We start from the raw sequence: 23,860 nt of genomic DNA on the forward strand, positions 1-23,860 counted from the left end.
AAACAGATTTCAAAATGCATATCTTTGAACATGATGCAGTTATTGTCTCTCTGTAGGCTGTACGTGAAAATTGGGACGTTAAGAGCACTTAACAAACAAACAAAAAACAATGCCAGATTACACACTGTACATTAATGTGCATGTTTGTTTCTTCAACTGGTGGCCTGGGCTGCATTTTCCAAAAGCATCATAGAAGTAAATAGTAAAAATGATTGTGCCTGATCTTAATGTTTCTGTTTCCCAAAAGCATCGCAAGCCTGGGAAGATCGTAAAAATAGCCACAGACATATCTTAATATTACGTGTTTTCCAATAACTAAGTAGATCATAAAAACTATCATATGACAGATCCTGATGTTACTTTCTGTTTGCCAAAAGCATCGGAAAGCTGAGTAGATCGTAAAAATTATTGTACAACTGATCTTAGTCTTTTGCGATCTGTTCACCAAAAGTACCGTTCACCAAAAGATCGCAAAAGACTAAGATCAGTTGTACAATCATTTTTACGATCTACTCAGTAAGATCTACTCAGTCTAAGTATATTGTAAAAAATATCGTATGACTAACCTTAATGTTATAATGTGTTCCCCAAAAGGTTTTGATTGCGGCTATCTGTACTCAAAACTTTTAAAAAGGAATATATTTCTGACGCAGTGTAAACATTCCCTAAAGTTCTATTTGGTAACACTTTATTTTGAGTATTAGTAGACTGTCTCCTTAATATCTGTTGATACTGCTCCTTCAACAGACATTTAAATGACTATAAGAAACATGGCAAGTACATGTCAACATACACTAACCCTAACCCCAACCTAACTGTCTACTTATAATCTAATGAGAATTAGTTGGCTTGTAGATGCATTGTAACTTATTTCAACAAACGTACCATCAAGTGTGACCTTCTATTAAGCATTTGTTGTTGTTGTTTAATTTATTTAAAACTTCTAAAATCAAAATACAAATTTCATGGTTGTATACATGGTTTATATATATATATATAGCGTCTGTGATTACACTATTGGTGTATACAAGAAAGGTGCCATGAAGAACCAACAGTGAACCATTTTTACTCAATGTGGTGAACATTACAATAATCAAAAGAACCCTTTCCATGGTAAAGATCCTTTTGTTGGATGAAAAGCTTCCATTGGCGTTAAAGGTACTTTATGGAACCATCAATGCCAATGAGAACCTTTACTGTATCTTTAGGAGTATGTTATATTACAGACCTTTTACAGATGTCTTTTGAAATGTACTACTAAATTTCCTTTTTAAATGTATAACTATTAATAAAGACGTAACTTGACTCTCCAAGTTCAAAGGTTGTTTATAAATAAATAACACTTTGTCACAGTGACCCAACAGCAACGATAAGCTTTTTTCTCAGTGAAATCTGGCCCTACATATACTCAGTGGTTTACAGTCTTGTTGATTCTGGCTCAGAAAGAAGTCAAACATGGCTCAGGAGGAATGCAAAATGCTAAGTGATAAACTGTTAAAGTACAAAGGAACTGTCTTGACTGTGGATATCCGCCACGACACTACACCAGAATATATTGACAGTTTACAGGATTTTGATACAAGAGACGATGATGTCTTTGTTGTGACCTTCCCAAAATCTGGTAAGTGTGTAGTAGCCTATACTTAAATTGTGAATCTCTGCAGCATCTCCTATAAAGTAAAATCTTTTTTTTTTTTCAAATATATTTTAAAATATAATATATAGGTCTATGAAGCATATTAAAAATGACATTTAAAAAAATCCACAAATACATTTTGGACACTTTTAGTATATATATTTTAAATTAATAAACTTTTTGCCACCCTAATCACATCTATATTAGTTTATTTTTATATGGCAAAGGATGTATTCTTCATATGCCCATCCTTTTTGGAGTGTAACATATATTAAGTCAAGTAAATCATTTTGATTTGAATTTGGTTTCATGGAAGTTGAAATTGAATGCATTCTCAATGTCAAAATGAGCTGCTGTAGCTAAATGTTGCCTTAGGATATCAATGTTTGTTGTATTCTGTTGCTACGAATGTGACGGCAGTAAAATCTCAACACATAAATTTACATAGAAATTATATGTTAACATTAAATTGAAAAGTCTGTTTATATTTTCCAATACAACAAACCAAAAATTTATGGAAAAATTACCAGAAAAAATCTGTAAACAGTTTTTTATTTTTTTAAATGAGAAAAACAATCGTTATGGATGTGACCAAAAAAAGTTTGAGGGTTTACATTATACAACATAGGCTACTTTGTAGAAATTCTAGGAATTAAACTGCACAACCCAAAATAAATAATGTTAATCAAAATGATGAGTTGGCTCTCTGTAGAACAAAAATTATTGATTTTATTTTATTTTACATGTTTGCATTTGTAAGGAAAAAGCTTTGTTATGGATGTGACATCTCTCCGTTATGGACTGAAATTACTACTTGTGTGACTTTGGTAAATCAAATATAATTGTTTAAAAACACTAAAAGACATTTTTGAGCATCTTTACAGTACTGTAAAAAACAAGCCTACAAAAAAACAAAGAAAGGGTTTCGCTATTTTGGTGAAAACAATTTTTTTTTCATGGCAAAGTTGGCATTTGCTTGGAATTGCTCTTAAAACCATTATTTAGCATTCTTTTAAAAGCTCAGTGTATTTATATGTCTCTCTAAGGTACAATATGGACCCAACGGATCATGACCTTAATATACGAGGAGGATTTCCCGGAGAAAGCCAACCAAATCACATATGAGCAAATGCCCTGGATTGAGTATCGGGAAAAAGGGAAAGATTATAACACACGTCCATCTCCGAGACTCTTCTGTTCGCATTTACTGGAGCCACTGATGCCCAGAGCTCTCCAGAGGAAAGGAAAAGTGTGTACAAATTTTCCAGTTTATTCGATAGTTGCGTGGGCGCGATTCGCGAGTTTTAATTCATTTTTGCTTTCAGATCATCTACGTTATGAGGAACCCCAAAGATGTCATGGTGTCGTATTTTCATTTTGCCAACAAATTGAAAAACCTGGATTCTTCCAAGAGCTACGACGAGATGTTAAAGAAATTCTTTACAGGATGCAGTAACAGCAACATTTTTGCACAACAAATACATTTATTAGTAATTAATAATAATACTGAATCGGATAAACAATAGTTTCTTCGTAATAATATAAAATGAAACGTATCAAATATAATATTGTCTTGCATTGAATTTTTATTTTGTCTTGTATTTTACATAGCTATACATCTCTATTGTAAATTAAATATTTGTCAGTAAATGCATGTTGTGTTAAAACACAGGACAGAACAAAATTACATTGAGATTACATAAATTACATTTTATATATATATAAATCTGATACACATTAAAGGAGTGATTCTGAAAACATTAATGCTGTGTCTCTTATTAGTGGTGGGTGGCTGCTGGTTTGACCATGTTAAGGGATGGATGACAAATAAAAACAAATACAACATCCTGATCCTGACTTATGAAGAAATGATCAAGGTAAGACCCGTATGGTTCCCCAGAGGGAGGAGAACTTCAATGCTATGTAGAAACTTCCACTATGGGGATTTCGTCAGAAACCAATCATCTGAAAGAGTAATAAAAAGGGTCAATGAAATGCCAATGAGTTGGCGGCATCAGCGTGCACAACTGGCAGCAATTACAATCAGTATTGTATAAAAATGCCCACCGTGCATCGCAGAGTCACCTTTTCGCTGCCGGAGCAGGCTGCTTCTCCCGGTTCTAGAGTGTGGCATACGTTTGAGCTAGGCTTTCTCCCTTGCCTGGTGTTCTCTGGGTCCGGTCCTCCAAGAGCGGTTTGTATTTAGCAAGTTTCCTAAAAGAGCAATACAGTCGTGCAGCGCATCTTTTTCAATATGTCGTTCCGTCGGTGCATTTCTGGATGTGGTGGTTCCCTGTCCCCAGATGATGGGCACGAGCACTGCGTTGCATGTCTGGGGGTTCAGCATGTTAATGCGGTGCTCGCAGGCAGTGCATTCTGTCACTGCGATGGCATGTTTGTTGCCCAGTTAAGATCGTGGCTCGCACTTGCAAAAGGGTGACCCACCCCAGTTGTCCCCTGCAATGTGGTTGGCACTCGGGCAGATCTGAGGGTTACAGTGGGAGTTAATTCACCATCCTCTGGCTCGCGGAACTCCCACTCCTACACCCGCTCCATCCAAGCTTCGAGTGAAAGAAGTGCTCCATCCTCCCGGATGGTCGCCCTCTCACTTGATGACAACGAGGACCAGATATTCATTATTGCATCGGAGGGTGGGCTGTCTCTGTCTGACGAAGATTCAAACCCGCTTCCTCCCTCCAGGGTAGTAAGCAAGGCATCGGATATAGAAGCAGACATGATGGCCATGCATTGCCAGGCTGCTTCAGCCATGGGCCTGGAGATAGTTTATCCCCAATGCAGGACGAACAGCACGGCGATGGTGGTGTATATTAAACACATAGGGGTATACGTATCGCTACATGTCTCAGCTCGTTCGTGTTTGTTACAAACTGTGTTTGTAAAATAAAATAAATAAATAGGCACGTTAAGTGTTATATTGATTTTTATTTAATCACTTATTTTTTTATTTAATTTGTATTTCAGGAACGGTTGGAGACTGGAAGAACTCTTTAACTGTGGCTCAGAGTGAATGTGTTGATCGTGTCTTTGAAGAAAGAATGAAAGACGTGCCTCTTAACCTGGTCTGGGACATCTCACAACTACTGAAAACTTAAGTTGTGACTTTTATTTGAAACAAATAATGATATAAAACTATCATACTGATAAAAGGAAATAAAAAAATATATGGATGCATATCACAAACATATCATGAAGTGGAAACTGATAACTTGCTCTAAATTAAATGACTCCCAATAAATATAATTGTATATAAATACAGAAATGGGAAATTAGTATACAGTTCTATTTGTTTTATTTTTGGCATGAGATTATAAAAAAGTTGTTAACAAGACTTTTAGTTTGATAGGCGATTTATGCGCATGCGCAGTTCGTCCACGTCCACGTGTGGATTAGAAGTGTTTCTTGCAAATATTCATTCACTCACTTGATATTACACACAGTACGTTTTGAGGGTTTTTCTTCTACTTGTTACCTGCAACTACATCGCATCTATAATCTATATGTCACGTTAAGATGTTTATTTTGCAAAACATTGAACTGTTTGCTGGAGACTCACTCTGAGTCTGAATAAATAATTTCAATCATTGAATCATTTACTGGAGAGTCAAATGGATCAATTATTATCGTCGTTATCATTATGGATCAACAATTAATTGTTTACTGGATACACAATACATAGTTTCAGCATTGATATCGAAATGTGCGTGTCCACAATATAGTCACATCGTAAAATATGCAATGTTGAGTTGGATTGCAGAATATAAGCACAATAGAGTGTAAGTTAATTATCTGCATGTGTTTTTAAGGCATTTGACTATGTAAGCATTTAAAGGGAGTTCACAGCATTTTAATAGAGCATAAAGAAGTTTAAAAAAGATTTTATTTAATTGAACAATAAGACAATGCTTTGTTAATTTACATTTTTACATCATACAATTTGTGCAGAATACTGTTAGACTCTCCCCAGAAAACCATAAATCACTGTTTATCTCACTTTAATATTTGCTCTGTTGTGTTTATGACTGTAATTTGTTTATTATATGTACAGTTGAAGTCAGAATTATTAGCCTCCTTTTGATTTTTATATTTATTTTTTCCCAAATGATGTTTAGCAGAGCAAGGAAATTTTCATAGTATCCGTTAATATTTTTTCTTCTGGAGAAAGTCTTATTTGTTTTATTCTGGCTAGAATAAAAGTAGTTTTTAATTTTTTAAAAGCCATTTTAAGGTCAAAATTATTAGCCCCTTTAAGCTATATTTTTTCAGATAGTCTACAGAACAAACCATCGTTATAAAATAACTTGCCTAATTACCCTAACCTGCCTAGTTAACCTAACTAACTTAGTTAAGCCTTTAAATGTCGAATGTATAGAAGTGTCTTGAAAAATATCTAGGAAAATATTATGCACCGTCATCATGGCAAAGATAAAATAAATCAGTTATTAGAAATGAGTTGTTAAAACTATTATGATTAGAAATGTGGTGACAAAATCTTATCTCCGTTAAACAGAATTTGGGGGGAAAATAAACAAGGGGCTAATAATTCTGACATCAACTGCATATAATAAATTACATCAAAATATATTTATATTACACCCCCTATAAAAAAGAAAGGTTATTTAAGTCATCTGGTGAAATTATATTGCAATATATTACATTATTTATATATTTTTCCAATATCGTGCAGCCCTACTGGACATTCACTTTAAATGTATTGTTTGATTCAGTAAGTTGTTGACTTGTGAGCAGATGTCAGTCAGATTCACAAATTCAGTGCAGTTTTTCAACCGATTCAACAGCTTAACTGAAAATTCAAGGTTAACATAAACTATTATTTCTAGTAAAAAAAAGTACAATATTTTTTTTATTTTTACAATTTTTTTAATTTAGTGAAGTAAAATTACCTTTAAAATACTCTTTTAAAGTACAGATACTTAAAATATGTGCTTAATACTGAACTAAAAAATGTTAGTTAATGTACAGCACTGAGTGAGGAAACAAGGTTGATTTTTGCATACAGAAATCAATTCTTTAATGATCTCCATAATAACCTAATTGTTCTTATTAAAATATTCAACATGAGATTATAGTATGTATTTAAAAATTAAAGATTACTTAAAGATGCTAGTGCTTACTCATTAGATACACTTTTTATTATATTATATTTCTTTTTCCTGCAATGAGTATATTAACTCTTGTTTTAGTAAAACTATATAAGTTATAATTAGCTATAATGGCTTTTGATTATTATCAGTTAAGGCTTTGATGATTTGTCGCAATTTAATGTATTTGTAATTGCTGCAAAATATGAAATATGTTTTTTATATATTTATTTTTAGCAGAAATGACTGGTTCCTGACTTTTCTGATATTTCTGACATTCTTCAGTTCTCCAGATTAACCAGTAGATGTCAGCAAACACATTCAAGTTCAGGTCATAAACATAAATATTATGATTTTAAACGTGAATGTCAAATCCAAAATTTAAAAGAACTTGTCCACAAGTTACTTAAGACACCATCCTGTTTTATTTGTTTAATTAAGGTAATGTACTAGTTTGTGTATCGATTTCTTGTCCTACTGTGATTGCTTCACTACATTCTTATCCACATTCAAAACTGCAAACATGACTTTTATGAAGGGGTTATCCTGGCACAAAACCCTAATTAACACTCCTGAACTGCCATTATCTCTTATTTAAGAACTACGTGACATTGAACAGTGACATTTTCAATGTGGGTTAAAGGGATCGTTTGCCAAAAAAAAATTAAATAAAAAAAAAAATCCATAATCATTTACTCACCCTTCACTTGTTCTAAACCTGGTTCAGTTTCTTTCTTCTGTTGAACACAACAAGATATTTATTAAAGAAAGCTGAAGGCCTGTAACCATTGACTTCCACAGTATTTGTTTTTCCTATGGAAGTCAATAGTTCCAGGTTTTCAGCTTTCTTCAAAATATCTTTTTTTAGTGATCAACAGAAGAAAGATTTTCTGCTGAGTCTGTTTAGGACGGCTATCATGATATTTCATTTGTCAGTATATCCAACACAGAAGTTCTCAATCAAGGGCCTTAGTTAGCTTTCAGGGGTGCCACATAATGACTTTAAAGTGTTTGATAAATTGTTAGTACTAAAATACTAAAACTAAAATGTTACAAAACAAAACTTAAAGTTTGATTATAAAAAACGTGTAGATTATAATGACTGATGTTACTATCTGTTTCCTTAAAGCCTTGTAAGTCTAAGTAGATTGTAAAAAATTATTGTACGACTGATCTTAATGTTACGATGTTCCCCCAAAGCATTGTAAGTCTATCAGAAAAATGATCATATGACTGATCTAAATTAGATCATAATAATTATCATACAACAGACCTAAAAGTTGAAAGCACAGCAGCAAGTCGATTTCTGAATGGCTGAAGAAATACAAAATTAAGATTTGGGGTGGCCTAGACAATGTCCTGACCTGAATCCAATTGAGATGCTGTGGCTTAAACATTCATTCGTTAAAATCCTCCAGTGTGGCAATTGTTGCTGCTAAGGATGGCCCAACCAGGTATTAGGTTTAGGGGAAAACACTTGTTCACACAGTGTAATGTAGTTTTTGGGTTTTGTTTTTGCTTAAACTAATATTTATTTATTTATTTATTGATGATCTGAAACATTAAAGTGTGACAAACATGCAAAAAAAGAGAGAAAGAAGTCAGTAAGGGGCAAACACTTTTTCACACCACACTATATTATTATTATTATTGTTGTGGTTGTTATTATTATTATTATTATTATTATTATTATTATTACTTGTGTATAGAAGGTGCCATGAAGAACCAAAAAGAGGTTTTCACTGTGATAAAATAGCTTTTTTGTTCTCTTCTATGGTTACATAAAGAACCATTTTTACTGAAACAGTGAACATTTCAATAATCTTAACAATCTTTTTCACGCTGAAGAACACTTTGTGGGATGAAAAGGTATACCGGTGTTAAAACATGGTTCCATAGAACTATCAATGTCAAGCTAATTTCTGGCTAATTCTGGTTAATTTGCAGCAATGCTAATCAATGTACCTTGCCAAATAAATCAAATAAATAAATGAGAACCTTTACAGTAATTATTGGGAATGTGTGACACTACAGACCATGTATTGTGAACTTTACATGATTCCCCCAGTTCAAAGGTTGGTCATAAATAAATAATCCTTTAACTCGATATTGTGTAACAGCAACGATAAGCTCTTTTCTCAGTGAAATATGGCTCTAAATATAATAGGCTCTACTTCGTGGTTTACAGTCTTGCTGATTCCGGCTCAGAAAGAAACTAAACATGGCTCAGGAGGAATGCAAAATGATTAGTGACAAACTGTTAAAGTACAAAGGAACTGTGTTGACTGTGAATGACAACCAAGACACTACTCCAGAATATATTGACAGTTTACAGGATTTTGAAACAAGGGATGACGATGTCTTTGTTGTTACCTTCCCCAAATCCGGTAAGTGTGTAGTATATACTGTAATTGTAAAACTCAGCAGAATAAAGGATAAGTAATGTATTTTTACATATATATTTTAATATATATATATATATATATATATATATATATATATATATATAGGTCTATGAAATATATTTCACAAAATTAATTTACATTTTAGGACATTTTGGACATTTTTTGTGTACTTTTGAAATAAACTTCCTAACTGCACTGCCGCTCTAATAGACAACACTCTTTTTGGAGTGTAAAATATATTGAATGTCAACCTCCATGAACCAAAATTAAAATCAAAATGAATTTCAAGGTCAAGAAAATACTTTTTGATTTAGATTCTTGTATATGGAGGTTGACATTATATATATATATATATATATATATGTTGATGTCAATTAGTTAATGTCAGCAAGTTAAACTAGCTAAACGTTGCGTTAGGACATCAATGTTTGTCATATAACCGGAATATTTCACATTTTCCGTTTTAAAAGCTCAATGTATTTATATATGTCTCTCTCAGGTACAGTATGGACTCAACGGATCATGACTTTAATATACGAGGAGGATTTCCCGGAGAAAGCCAAACAAATCACATATGAGCAAATGCCCTGGATTGAGTATCGGGATAAAGGGAAAGATTTTGACACACGTCCATCTCCGAGACTCTTTTGTTCACATTTACTGGAGCCGCTGATGCCCAGAGCTCTCAAGAGAAAAGGAAAAGTGAGTACAAGCTTTTCGGTCGATTCGATTGTTTTGAGGTCATGCATGTGGGTTTTAATAAGCTTGTCTTTGCTATCAGGTCATCTACGTCATGAGGAACCCCAAAGACGTCATGGTGTCGTATTTTCATTTTTCCAACAAATTGGACAACCTGGATTCTTCTGAGAGCTACGATGAGATGTTAAAGAAATTCTTTACAGGATGCAGTAAGAGCAACATTTTTGCACAACAAATACATTTAGTAAATAATACTACTAATAATAATAGTAAACAAGAGTTTGTAATGCAATAAAATAAATACAATACATAAAATATCATTTTGATTTATAGGCTATAATATACATTTAGTCTATGTTTTTGTATCATACACACTCAGAAATAAAGGTAGGCGAGCTGTCACTGGGGTGGTACATTTCCAAAAGGTACAAATTTGTACCTAAAAGGTCCAGATTAATACCTGAAGAGAACATATTAGTACCTAAAAAGTACAAAAGTGTTCCTCTTAAAATTTTTAGGTACTAATATATACTTTTGAGGTTGCAATATGGACCCTTTAAGTACAAATGTGTACCTTTTGAAAAGTACCACACCAGTCACAGCTCGCGTACCTTTATATCTGAGAGAGTATCTTATTGTAAATATGGCATATACTTCCCTAACTCTCTATCTCTATCTTCACCCGATAGCAGGCAGCTTAGGATTTACTATATTTTGATGAAATGTTAATCTAATTAAACTATTTATCTTTGGAAAGGTCTAAGTCTTCCAATTGCATATTTTACCACTGTTTTTAGTTTCATGTCATGTAGGAAGAGTAAGAGATCAAAATGTATTTACTGTCACGATTTAACCTGTGGAATAATTTGCTCTCACACATAAAGCAATCCTGATAAACTATTTATCATTTGAAAACTTGATGACTGAGCAGGTGACTGATGTTTGATAGATATTACTGAGCAACAGTTATTTATTAGGTTGCGACAAGAATACGCATTAGTGTCTTAAAGCATTACTTAGCTACAGCAATCTACATGTAAAAACATTTTAGAAGCTATTTCAGAGGCTTAATTCAAATCATATACCACCAAACTTCCCATACTGCTTCAGAATCTGATGTCAACTTTACAAATATTGTCAAAGTGTGAACAAATATACAGAAATAGGGGCACCCTCACGTTGTCACCAATGGAAACTGGATGTCAACTGGTGGTGATGTATGGTACTGCAGCCAAACAAATTTTTACTGAAAGCTCATTTTTTGAGGTATAGGTTGTGGTTAGATTTAACCCTAACTTGAAATATAGAATACAATTTTATTTAGCTTAGATTTTCTATCAAATTTGGGCTAAAACAGGTTTTGTTAAATACATATTATTTGTAATAAATTAAAATATACATTTCCTGTTTTATTGTTTTCGTAAACCTAAAGGCGCATAACTTTTGTTTCATTCCACTCTTATTCATTCATTTATTTTATTTTCGGCTTAGTCCCCCGATTAATCCGGGGTTGCCACAGCGGACTGAACCACCAACTTATCCAGCACGTTTTTACGAAGCGGATGCCCTTCCAGCCACAACCCATCTCTGAGAAACATCCACAAACACTCATTCACACATACACTACGGACAATTTAGCCTACCCAATTCACCTGTACCGCATGTCTTTGGACTGTGGGGGAAACCAGAGCACCCGGAGGAAACCCACGCGAATGCAGGGAGAACATGCAATCACACAGAAACGCCAACTGAGCCGAGGCTCGAACCAGCGCTACCTACTGAGCCACTACATCGCCTTCATTCCACTCTTTTAAAACTTTTTTTTTTAATCAAACCTTGAAAACACCAATGCTGTGTCTCTTTTTAGTGGTGGGAGGCTGCTGGTTTGACCATGTTAAAGGATGGGTGACAAATAAAGACAAATACAACATCCTGATCCTGACTTATGAAGAGATGATCAAAGTAAGACCAGTTTGGTTTATGACCGTTAATCATTCCATCAAGAGTTATCAAAGTGTTCTTAGATATAATAACATACAAAAATCTTCCATCAGGACCTCAGATCCATCATTGTGAAAATCTGTGAGTTTGTTGGCAAGAATCTGTCAGACGCAGCCATCGATAAAGTGGTGGAAAAGACAACATTCAACCAAATGAAAAGAGACCCTGTGGCCAACTATGAGTCTCTTTCTATGGCGATCACAGACCAGCCGAAAGGAGCTTTTTTGCGCAAAGGTAAGACAAAAGTAAGACAGAAACAGCTGGTATTTAAAGCTGTTGCTTTAAATTGCTAAAAATATAACATGACCCATGTAGGCTATTTTAATTTCCATAATTGTAAACATAATAATAACCATAATTTTTCTAATTTGTTGATTGCATTAGAGAGATAGGTTACATTCTTTGAGTTTCTTTCTTGTGGTTGGAACAAAGAAAACTAAACTGAACAATGTTGGGGGGCAAAACAACACCTATTTACTTCCACAGTATTTTTGTTCAATTATAAATATACAGTTGAAGTCAGAAAAGAGCAAGGACATTTTCACAGTATGTCTGATAATATTTTTTCTTCTGGAGAAAGTCTTATTTGTTTTATTTCGGCTATAATAAAAGCTGTTTTTAATTTTTAAAAAAACATTATAAGGTCAAAATGATTAGCCCCTAAAAGTTATATATTTTTTAATAAAGGGACTAAACCGAAAAGAAAATGAGTGAATGAATGAAAAAAAAAAAGAATTGCAAGCATTTTTTTGTTATTTTTTATTTTTAAATATGCAAATAGATGATATTTTAATTATTTAATAATTATGTTAAATTATTTAATGAAATATACAGTAATTTGCATACATTTCTTACAAAAAATCTTTTATTTTAATTTTGTTTATTTTATTGGGGGGGGGGGGGGGGGGGGGGGGTGTTATGGGGTCTGTTGTTATGACCCTATTTTATTATCTCTACATATTTTTATCTCGACTCGACTAGATTATTGTAATGCCCTCTATGTGGGTATTAGCCATACCTCCATTACTCGTCTGCAGAGGGTGCAAAATGCTGCTGCACGTTTGCTGACGGGAACACGCAAACGGGACCACATTACACCTATACTGGCTTCTCTTCATTGGCTTCCTGTACAGTTTAGGATACATTTTAAGATTTTAGTTTTGGTGTTTAAATGCCTAAATGGTCAAGCACCAAGATACTTGTCCTCATTAATCCAATTGTACATTCCATCAAGGGCACTTACATGTACTGATCAGCTACTTTTGGCTGTTCCACGCGCAAGGTTAAAAACCAGGGGGGACCGTGCCTTTGCAGTGGTGGCCCCCAAACTTTGGAATAATTTGCCTCCCGACGTTAGGCAGGCTGCAACCCTTTCTGTTTTTAAATCAAGTCTTAAAACTCATTTTTACTCTTTGGCTTTTAATACCATATGAGAGTCATGTGTCTGTTGAATTTGTCCTTTGTTTTAAATGGTGTATGTGTGTACAGCACTTTGGTAAGCACTTGTTGTTTTTAAAAAGCGCTTTATAAGTAAACTTTGACTTGACTTGACTTGACCCTAATAATTGAGAACTTTGAACAGTTAAAAAATCAGAACAGCCCCTCCCAGAAGAAATTTTTTTTTCCCCCATGTAGAATAAAGTATAATTAGGCATGCTAATTGTCATATTCATGTTTTTTTTTTAATTACTGTATTTCAGGAACAGTTGGAGACTGGAAGAACTCTTTAACTGTGGCTCAGAGTGAATGTGTTGATCGTGTCCTTGAAGACAGAATGAAAGACTTGCCTCTTAACCTGGTCTGGGACATCACAGAACTGCGTAGCTGAAAACACAAATTGTGACTTTTATTTTGAAATTAATAAAGATATACAACTTTTTCTTCTTTAAAACTTATTTGTCATACTGATAAAAGGAATGCATAATATATGAATACATATTACAAACTTATCAGGAAGAGAAAACTGATACCCCAATTTTATAAGGGTTTTTATGTTTATAATAGGATAACCAATATATATATATATATATATATATATATATATATATATATATATATATATATATATATATATATATATATATATATATATGCTTTTAAGCAGAAATTACTGGTTCCTGACTTTTCTGATATTTCTGACATTCTTTGGTTCTCCAGATTAACCAGTAGATGTCAGCAAACACATTCAAGTTCAGGTCATAAACATAAATATTATGATTTTAAACGTGAATGTCAAATCCAAAAATTAAATGAACTTGTCCACAAGTTACTTAAGACACCATCCTGTTTTATTTGTTTACTTAAGGTAATGTACTAGTTTGTGTATCGATTTCTTGTCCTACTGTGATTGCTTCACTACATTCTTATCCACATTCAAAACTGCAAACATGACTTTTATGAAGGGGTTATCTTGGGACAAAGGCCTAGTAAAAAACAAACTCTCCTGAACTGCCATAATCTATGATTTAACAAGAACTGTGTGACATTGAACAGTGACGTTTTCAATGTGGGTTAAAGGGATTGTTCGCCCAAAAATGAAAATTCTGTAATCATTAACTCACCCTTCACTTGTTCTAAACCTGTTTGAGTTTCTTTCTTCTGTTGAACACTAAATAAGATATTTTAAAGAAAGCCGGAGACCTGTAACCATTGACTTCCATGGTATTTTTTTCCTACTATGGAAGTCAATAGTTCCAGGTTTCTTCAGGTTTGGAAGCACTTGAGTAAAGAGTGGGTAAAATTTACATTTTAGGTAAACTGTCCCTTTAAATGATACCATTTAAAGATACAGGACAAAGATACTGTAAATCACATGAAACATTTTTTGTCTGTTTATGACGGCTATCATGATATTTCATTTGACAGTATATCTAGAACAGAAGTTCTCAATCGAGGGCCTTAGACAGCTTTCAGGAGTGCCACAGAATGATTTTAAAGTGTTTGATAAATTATTATTAGTAAAATACTAAAACTGAAACTAATCTCAAATAAAATGTTACAAAACAAACCTTAAAGTTTGATCTTAAAAAATAACTCCAGGTAAATCATAAGAACTAAATGTTAGTATCTTGTAAAAATGATTGTACGACTGTTCTTTATGTTACCATGTGTTCCCCAAAAGCATCGTAAGTCTATCAGAAAAATGATCATATGACTGATCTAAATTAGATCATTATAATTATCATACAACAGACCTAAAAGATCCAAAGCACAGCAGCAAATCGATTTCTGAATGGCTGAATTATAACTGATAATTGTCACAGTCAGACCAGGTTCTCCCCTCTCACAATCACCACGATCACCCTCACCTGTATTCTGATCAGTCCCGCACTTGCACATCATCCCCCCAGCGTTATATAAGCACACATCACTCCGCACTCTGTGCCCAGCCTCGGTGCATCAACGAAGGACTGCACTCTCCATCGATCAGTGTCTAACACTTATTCAAATTTACTCACTTCTCCCTGTTCCTTGTGATCTCCCCATGTCTCTATCCTTTTGTTGATCCCTCCTGGTTCTCTTTCTGGTCTCTGTGTATGGTCCTCCTTGTTCCTGGTTTGTTCATTGGTTGAATTTCCATGTTCCCTTTGCCTGTTTCCCATCATATTCTAAGTATCATCCCTCCTGTCATCTCCATCCTGCCACCTGTTTCATGTGTCTCTGTTTAACCCCCATCATTATGTAATGAACTGTACTCATCGCCCTGGTTCCCATATCCTTCCCATATCCTGTGCAAAAGGCTGGACCATTACAGTCTTCGGATGGGCTGTTACAGTCCTTTTCAGGTGTTTGTGGACTCACTGAAGCAGGTATTGCAGACACCACCACCACCACCATAGAGTACTTCCGCAATCAGTTGCACTTCATCCCTGTCGTTCAATACCGGCCTCACGACCAGATTAGCGCCATGCTGTGACCTGGAAGATAATTACAATGAATTGCCTGTGTGGCGGGCCACAAATTTTACAGAACCCCTTCACTGGCAAATGCAAGATCCACCAAAACTCCCTAATTTGCCAGAGCAATCTCCAGAGTTCCCTGAATGGCCAGAGCTGTCTCCAGAGATCCCTGAACCACCAGATCCATCTCCAGAGCTCCCTAAACGGCCAGAGCTGTCTCCAGAATTCCCCAAATGGCCAGAGCCATCTACGGAGTTCCCTGAATGGCCAAAGCCATCTCCAGATTTCTCCGAACAGCCAGAGCCATCACCAGAGTTTCCTGAATGGCCAGAGCCATCTCCAGAGATCTCCAAACGGCCAGAGCCATCTCCATAGTTCCCTGAAAGGCCAAGGCCATCTCCAGATGTCCCCAAACGGTAGGAGACGTCTCCATATTTCCCTGAACAGCCAGGGCTGTCTCCAGAGTCCCCCAACTGGCCAGAGCCATCCTCTGAGATCACTGAATGGTTCAAGCTGCCTCCTGAACACCTCAAAAGGCTCGTGCCACTTCCGGACTTCCCTGGAAGACCAGTACAGTCTCCAGTGTTCCTCAAATGGCCTGTACCATCTCCTGAATTCCCTGAATGGCCTACACCACCCTCTGAGTTCCCCAAACAGCTAAGGTTACTGACTGAACTCCCCAAATGACCAGAGCCACCTCCCAAAACCCACGTATGGGCAAAGTTGTTCCTCAAGTCCCAAGATTGGCCAGAATTGTCTTCTGAGTTCCACGAATGGCCAGAACCACCATGGGAGTCGCACAAGCTATGTGGTTCTCCACTGTGGCCTACTAAACCACCATAGTGGTTAGATCTACCCGTACCACAGAGGCTTTCTGCACTGCCAGCTCCTAACCAGCTCCTTGTCCAGCCTGCAGTGCCTAAAACTCTGTGTGCAGCCTCCACAGCCCCAATTCCTCAACCCGCCATTAATGGAAAAACTCCTTGCCCTGTCTGCAGTATCCAGACCCCTGACCCAGCTTGCAGCGTTTATTATCCTGACCCTGCCGACAATGCCTAAATTCCTTGCCTTACCTGCAGTTTGCACAATCCTTACCCAACCAATCTCAGAACTACTCCTAGTTTTGCTTGCGACGCCAAGACTCCTGGTCATGCAGGTCTTAGCCTGGATCCTTGCCCTGCCTGCAGTATTCAGACGCCCTGCCTGCAGTATTCAGACACTCTGCCCAGCTGGTGTCCCACCAAGACTCCAAACCAATGTCCATGCTACAGCCTTCAAAGTCAGCCAGTGCACTCCTGGCCTCCAGCGCTGTTGACACCGTCCCCAAGCTTCCGGCCCAGCCAGAGCCCCTCAGGCCTCCAGCAATATTCAGGCCCCCAGCCTTGTCGACACTCCTCAGGTCTTCAGTTTTACCTGCATCCCCCAAGCTTATGGCCCAAATGGTACCCTTGGATCTCCAACCCTATCGCCATTCTCCTGGCCAGAACCCCTTTGACTTCCAGGTTAACCAGCACTCCCCTGGCCCCCGTCCTTGCCAAAGCTTCGCAGGCATCCAGCGTTGCCAGCGGGTCCCAAGCTTCCAGTCCTACTGCCATTCCCAGGCTACCAGTCCTGTCAGTGCTCCCAGGATCGCCAACCTTATTACCCTCTGCTTTGGTCCTTCCTGAGTGGTCCCAGTCTCTCTCCTTGGCCTGTCTTGTTGCAGCTCCTAGTCATTGGTTCACCTCCTCTGGCCCTTTCACCCCTGTGTCACCTCAAACCATGCCCTGCACACATTCCTATCTTCCTTAGAATCAGGTTACAGGAATGAACTCCCTCCTCCTATCCTAAGTCGTATAGGAGGCAGTCGGCTTCTATGACAATAATAAAGACTTAAGTTGATTCTCCCAGTTCAAAGGTTGGAGATAAATAAATTACCCTTTAACTCTTTATGGTGTAACAGCAATGATAAGCTCTTTTTTCAATTAAATCTGGCCCTGGATATAACAGGCTGCACTCTGTGGACACAGTCTAGCTGATTCTGGCTCAGAAAGAAATCAAACATGGCTCAGGAGGAATGCAAAATGATTAGTGACAAACTGTTAAAGTACAAAGGAACTGTCTTGACTATGGAACCCAACTACGACATTACTCCAGAATATATTGACAGTTTACAGGATTTTGAAACAAGGGAGGATGATGTCTTTGTTGTTACCTTCCCAAAATCTGGTAAGTGTGTAGTATATACTGTAATTGTGAAAGTCCGCAGAATTTGAGTAAAAATTAATTTTTTCAAATATATTTTGAAATATGATATTTAGGTCTATGAAATATATTTCACATAATTAATTTACTTTTTTTATTGCACTGCCGCTCTAATAGATAAAATCACATCTATAATTGTTTGTCGTTTTTTATATGTTAAACAATGTATTCTTCATATCTCCATCCACACTTTTTTTGGGGGAGTGTAAATTATGTCAAATGTCAACTTCCATGAACCAAAATTGAAATCAAAATGAATTTCAAGGTCAAGAAAATACATTTTGATTCACATTCTGGTTTATGGATGTTAAAAGTAATATATTTTTGATGTCAAAATGAGTTAAACTAGCTAAAATTTGTGTTAGGTCATGTTTGTTATATAACTGGACTATTTATCATTTTCTGTTTTAAAAGCTTAGTGTATATATGTCTCTCTCAGGTACAGTATGGACCCAACGAATCATAACTTTAATATACGAGGAGGATTTTCCGGAGAAAGCCAACCAAATCACATTCGAGCAAATGCCCTGGATTGAGTATCGGGAAACAGGGACAGATTATAACACACGTCCTTCCCCAAGACTCTTCTGCTCGCATTTATTGGAGCCGCTGATGCCCAGATCTCTCAAGAGAAAAGGAAAAGTGTGTACAATCTTTTCAGTCGATTCGTCTGTTTTGAGGTCAGGGAGGTGTGTGAATTTAATGAGGTTGCCTTTGCTATCAGGTCATCTACGTCATGAGGAACCCCAAAGACGTCATGGTGTCGTATTTTCATTTTTCTAACAAAATGAAAAACCTGGATTCTTCCAAGAGCTATGACGAGGTCTTAGAGAATTTCCTTACAGGATGCAGTAAGAGCAACATTTTTGCACAACAAATACGTTTATTAGAAAATAATAATAATTATAATAATAATAAATCAGATAAACACTATTTTGTAATTTAATAATTCAACTTTTAACTTTGTCTTTGCTATTTTAAATATTTAGCCTATTTTTTGTATCATGTCTCGTCTATTTTAAATATTGCATATATACTTTTCTATTGTAAATTATACATTCAGTGAATGCATATTATATCAGTATATAGGAGCGAAAAATATAAATACACATTTGAATTTTAAAAGTATATATCTTGGTGTAGGTATTTTTAGCATGACACAATGTTTAAAAGTAAAGAAAAGTAAGAGATCAAAACCCATTTACTGTCATGATTTAACCTGTGGAATAATTTGCTCTTACACATAAAGCAATCCTGACAAACTATATATCCTTTGAAAACTTGATGACTGAGCAGGTGATTGATGTTTGATAGATTTTACTGAGCAACTGTCATTTATTAAGTTGCGACAAGGATACACATCAAAGTATTAAAGCATTACTTAGCTACAGCAATCCATGTGTAAAAAATATTTTTGATGTTTTCAGAGGCTCGATTTGAATCATATACTACCAAACTGCCCTTACTACTTTAGAATTTGATATCTACTTTACAAATGTTGTCAAAATATGAAAAATAAAGTTCATATAACTCAAAACACAAAGAAATAGGTGCGCCATCACATTGTCACCAATGGAGACTGAATATCAACTGGTGGTGATGTCTGGTATTGCAGCCAAACAAATTTTTATTCATTCATTCATTTTCTTTTCGGCTTAGTCTCTTTATTAATTCGGGGTCACCACAGCAGAATGAACCACCAATTTATCCAGCACATGTTTTACACAGCGGATGCCCTTCCAGCTGCAACCCATCTCTGGGAAACATCCATACACACTAGGGACAATTTAGTCTTCCCAATTCACCTGTGCCACATGTCTTTGGGGGAAACCGGAGCACCCGGAGGAAACCCACACGAAGGCAGGCAAACTCCACACAGAAATGCCAACTGACCCAGCCGAGCTCGAACCAGCAACCTTCTTGCTGTAAGGCGACAGCACTACCTACTGCGCCACTGCCTCACCCACAAATTTTTACTGAAAGCTAATTTTTGAGGTATGAGTTAGTTTAGGGTTAAGCCTAGCTCAAATTCATTCATTCATTTTCTTGTCGGCTTATTCCCTTTATTAATCCAGGGTATCCAGCACTTTTTGAGGCAGCCACAACCCATCTCTGGGAAAAGCCTAACTCAAATATGGAATGTATTGTTTAGATATTAAGATTAGATTTTCAATGAAATTAAGGCTTTAACAGATTTTGTAAAATACATATTACTTGTAATATATTAAAATATACATTTCCTGTTTTATTATTTTCATAAAATTTAATCCACATAACTTTTGTTTATAATCTGACAAGTGTCTTCATCAAATTAAGAACAAGCTTAAATCTATGCACCAAAGCGTTGAAGACATTTAAGTTGAGGTGAACATGTCAATTTCGGTTCCATTTTCAAAAATTGGGGAATTAAGCGGTTAAATGAGTGACCTTGAAAACACTAATGCTGTGTCTTATTTTAGTGATTGGTGGCTCCTGGTTTGACCATGTTAAAGGATGGGTGACAAATAAAGACAAATACAACATCCTGATCCTGACTTATGAAGAGATGATCAAAGTAAGACCAGTATGATTTATGACCCTTTAACCTTTCCATCAAGAGTTATCAAAGTGTTCTTAGATTTAATAACATGTACAAATCTTCCATCAGGACCTCAGATCCGTCATTGTGAAAATCTGCAAGTTTGTTGGCAAGAATCTGTCAGACGCAGCCATCGATAAAGTGGTGAAAAGAGCAACATTCAGCCAAATGAAAATAGACCCTGTGGCCAACTATGAGTCCCTTCCTTTGGATATCATAGATCAGCCAAAAGGAGCTTTTATGCGCAAAGGTCAGACAAAAGTGAGACATAAAGAGCTGGTATTTAAAGCAGTTGCTTCACATTGCTAAAAATATAACCTGACTCATTTTCCTTATTCCCCTGGATGATAATGCTGATGAAAAGGGTAAAAAACTAAACAATAAAAACTGTTATCGTCATAATTTTTCATAATTAATTTGTTGATTGCATTAAAGAGATTCACATTCTTTGTTTTTTTATGTTAAGCACAAAGAAATACAAATTGAAGAATTTTTGGGCAAAGCAACCACCATTTACTTCCACAGTATTTTTTTCATATAATTAAATATGAACATCAATGGCTGCTTTTCCCTACATTTTTTAGAATTTCTTGTTTTGCAATATTAGAAGAAAGAAATTCATAAAAGTTCAGAACCACTTGAGTGTGAGTAAATGGTGAAGACATTTCGATTTTTACGTGAACTGCCCCTTTAAGAATTGCAAGCAATAAAAATTACAGTAAATAAATAAATAAAGCAACTTTGAAAAAAAAAAGTATTGCAAGCATAGAACAATGTTATGTTTAAATATGCAATTGGAGCATTCACTCATTCATTCATTCATTTTTCTTCGGCTTAGTCCCTTATTTATCAAAGGTCACCACAGTGGACAAATGAAGCATATTTCATTTATTTAGATATTTCATATATTAATATATAATAATTTATTTGGCCATATTAGAGTCACAGATTTTTACAGAAGAGATTTTTTGGGGGGGATCTGTTATTATGACTCAATAATTCAGAACTGTGGACATTGCTTACCAAGAGAAGAAGAAGATAAAAAAAAACAAGTTTTTCATGTTTGTAGAATAAAATATATGAATAGGCAGTGTTGTTTTATTTATTGATTTTTTTTAATTACTGTATTACAGGAACAGTTGGAGACTGGAAGAACTCTTTAACTGTGGCTCAGAGTGAATGTGTTGATCGTGTCTTTGAAGAAAGAATGAAAGACGTGCCTCTTAACCTGGTCTGGGACATCACAGAACTGCGTGGCTGAAAACTCAAGTTGTGACTTTTATTTTGAAACTAATAAAGATATAAAACTATCATACTGATAAAGAATGCATAATACCATGAAGAGAAAACTGATAACTTGCTCTAAAGTAAATGTCTCCCAATTTGATGGTTTTTATGTTTATAATGGGATAACCAATGTTTGTTTTTATGTTTGGTTTTTTTTTTTTGTAGTAAATGAAGTTCCTAACTTCTCTGTAATATTTCCAACATTCTCCAGATTAACCAGTAGATGTCAGCAAACACATTCGAGTTCAGGTCATAAACAAATATTATGATTTCAAATGTGAATGTCAAATCCAAAATTTAAATTCACTTCCCCACAAGTTGTTTAGGACACCATCCTGTTTTATTTATTATGTTTAATTAAGTTAATGTACTAGTTTGTGGATCGAAGAAAAGAGTGAACTATTTCTTTAAATTACGCTGAAATAATCCCATTTAAAGATACAGGACAAACATAAATCGCATGAAACATTTTCTGCTGAGTCTGTTTATGGCTATCATGATATTTCATTTGTCAGTATATCTAGAACAGAAGTTCTCAATCAAGGGCCTTAGTCAGCTTTCAGGAGTGCCACAGAATAATTTTAAAGTGTTTGATAAATTATTATTAGTAAAATACTAAACATCAAACTAAAATTAAATAAAATGTTACAAAACAAACCTTCAAGTTTGACCATAAAAAACTTGTAGATCATAATGACTGATCTTAATGTTACTATCTGTTTCCCAAAAGAATCATGTCTAAGTAGATTGTAAATATGACTGTATGACTAACCTTAATGTTACAATGTTCCCCAAAAGCATCGTAGGTCTATCCGAAAAATGATCATATGACTAATCTATATTAGATCATAATAATTATCATACAACAGACCTAAAAGATCTAAAGCACAGCAGCAAGTCGACTTCTGAATGGCTGAATGAACATTTGGGGTGGCCTAGTCAAAGTCCTGACCTCAATCCAATTGAGATGCTGTGGCATGACCTTAAATAGGCGGTTGATTCTCTAAAACCCTCCTGTTTTGTGGCTAAATTACAACTTTTCTGCAAAGATGAATGGGACAAAATTATCTCAGAGCTCTGTAACAGTCTCATTGCAAGTTATCAAAAATGCTTGATTGTAGTTGTTGCTGCTAAGGATGGCCCAACCAGGTATTGGGTTTAGGGGCAAACACTTGTTTACACAGAGCCATGTAGTTTTGGATTTTATTTTTCCTTAATAATAAAAGCCTTCCTTAAAAAATTACATGACGCGTTTCCTTGTCTTAGCTTAGACTAATATTAATTTTTTTTTTAATGTTCTGAAACATTAGTGTCAAACACGCAAAAAAAATTAAAAAAAAAGAAATCAGTAAGGGACAAACATTTTACCACACCTGAATTCCCTGATTGCCCGACACCGCCCTTTGAGTTTCCCGAACAGCTAAGGTTACCGACTGAACTCCCCAAATGACCAGAGTCATCTCACAAAACCCACAAATGGACAAAGTTTTTCCTCAAGTCCCAAGATTGGCCATAATCATCTTCTGAGTTCCATAAAAGGCTAGAACCACCACAGGAGTCCCACAAGATATGTGGTTCTCCACTGTGGCCTACTAAACCACAAGAGTGGTTAGATCTGCCCCTGTCAACTCCATCACAAGATCACAACCCCCTACCTGTACCACTGAAGCTTCCTGCACCGCCAGCTCCTAACCAGCTCTTTGCCCAGCCTGCAGTGCTCAAAACTCTGTGTGCAGCCTCCACAGCCCCAATTCCTCACTCCGCCATTAATGTCAAAACTCCTTGCCCTGTCTGCAGTATCCAGGCCCCTGACCCAGCTTGCAGCGTTTATTATCCTGACCCTGCCAGCAATGCCTGAATTCCTTGCCTTTCCTGCAGCTTGCACAATCCTTACCCAACCAATCTTAAAACTAATCCTAGTTCTGCCTGCGATGCCTAGACTCCTGGCCCTGCCGGTCTCAGCCTGGATCCTTGCTCTGCCTGCAGTATTC

At 35.8% G+C, this 23,860-nt stretch overlaps 3 protein-coding genes across 3 annotated transcripts; all 3 read left to right on the forward strand.

Annotated features, from left to right (window-relative positions):
• Positions 1–1,455: 1,455 nt before the first annotated feature.
• Positions 1,456–4,749, forward strand: LOC130216684 (amine sulfotransferase-like). Its single transcript, XM_056448566.1, has 6 exons — positions 1,456–1,621; positions 2,683–2,885; positions 2,962–3,088; positions 3,419–3,513; positions 4,337–4,454; positions 4,619–4,749. The coding sequence occupies exons 1-6, from the start codon at positions 1,456–1,458 to the stop codon at positions 4,747–4,749; spliced, it is 840 nt and encodes a 279-aa protein (XP_056304541.1).
• Positions 4,750–8,896: 4,147 nt separating this feature from the next.
• Positions 8,897–13,752, forward strand: LOC130215455 (amine sulfotransferase-like). Its single transcript, XM_056447262.1, has 6 exons — positions 8,897–9,143; positions 9,661–9,863; positions 9,943–10,069; positions 11,728–11,822; positions 11,915–12,095; positions 13,562–13,752. Exons 1-6 carry the CDS (start codon positions 8,978–8,980, stop codon positions 13,687–13,689), a joined length of 900 nt encoding a protein of 299 aa, XP_056303237.1. The 5' UTR covers positions 8,897–8,977; the 3' UTR covers positions 13,690–13,752.
• Positions 13,753–17,725: 3,973 nt separating this feature from the next.
• LOC130215457 (amine sulfotransferase-like) lies at positions 17,726–21,908 on the forward strand. Its single transcript, XM_056447263.1, has 6 exons — positions 17,726–17,968; positions 18,444–18,646; positions 18,729–18,855; positions 20,464–20,558; positions 20,652–20,832; positions 21,716–21,908. Exons 1-6 carry the CDS (start codon positions 17,803–17,805, stop codon positions 21,841–21,843), a joined length of 900 nt encoding a protein of 299 aa, XP_056303238.1. The 5' UTR covers positions 17,726–17,802; the 3' UTR covers positions 21,844–21,908.
• The last annotated feature ends 1,952 nt before the right edge of the window (positions 21,909–23,860 follow it).

This window comes from Danio aesculapii, chromosome 22, assembly GCF_903798145.1.
Source record: "Danio aesculapii chromosome 22, fDanAes4.1, whole genome shotgun sequence".
NCBI classification, from domain to species: domain Eukaryota; kingdom Metazoa; phylum Chordata; class Actinopteri; order Cypriniformes; family Danionidae; genus Danio; species Danio aesculapii.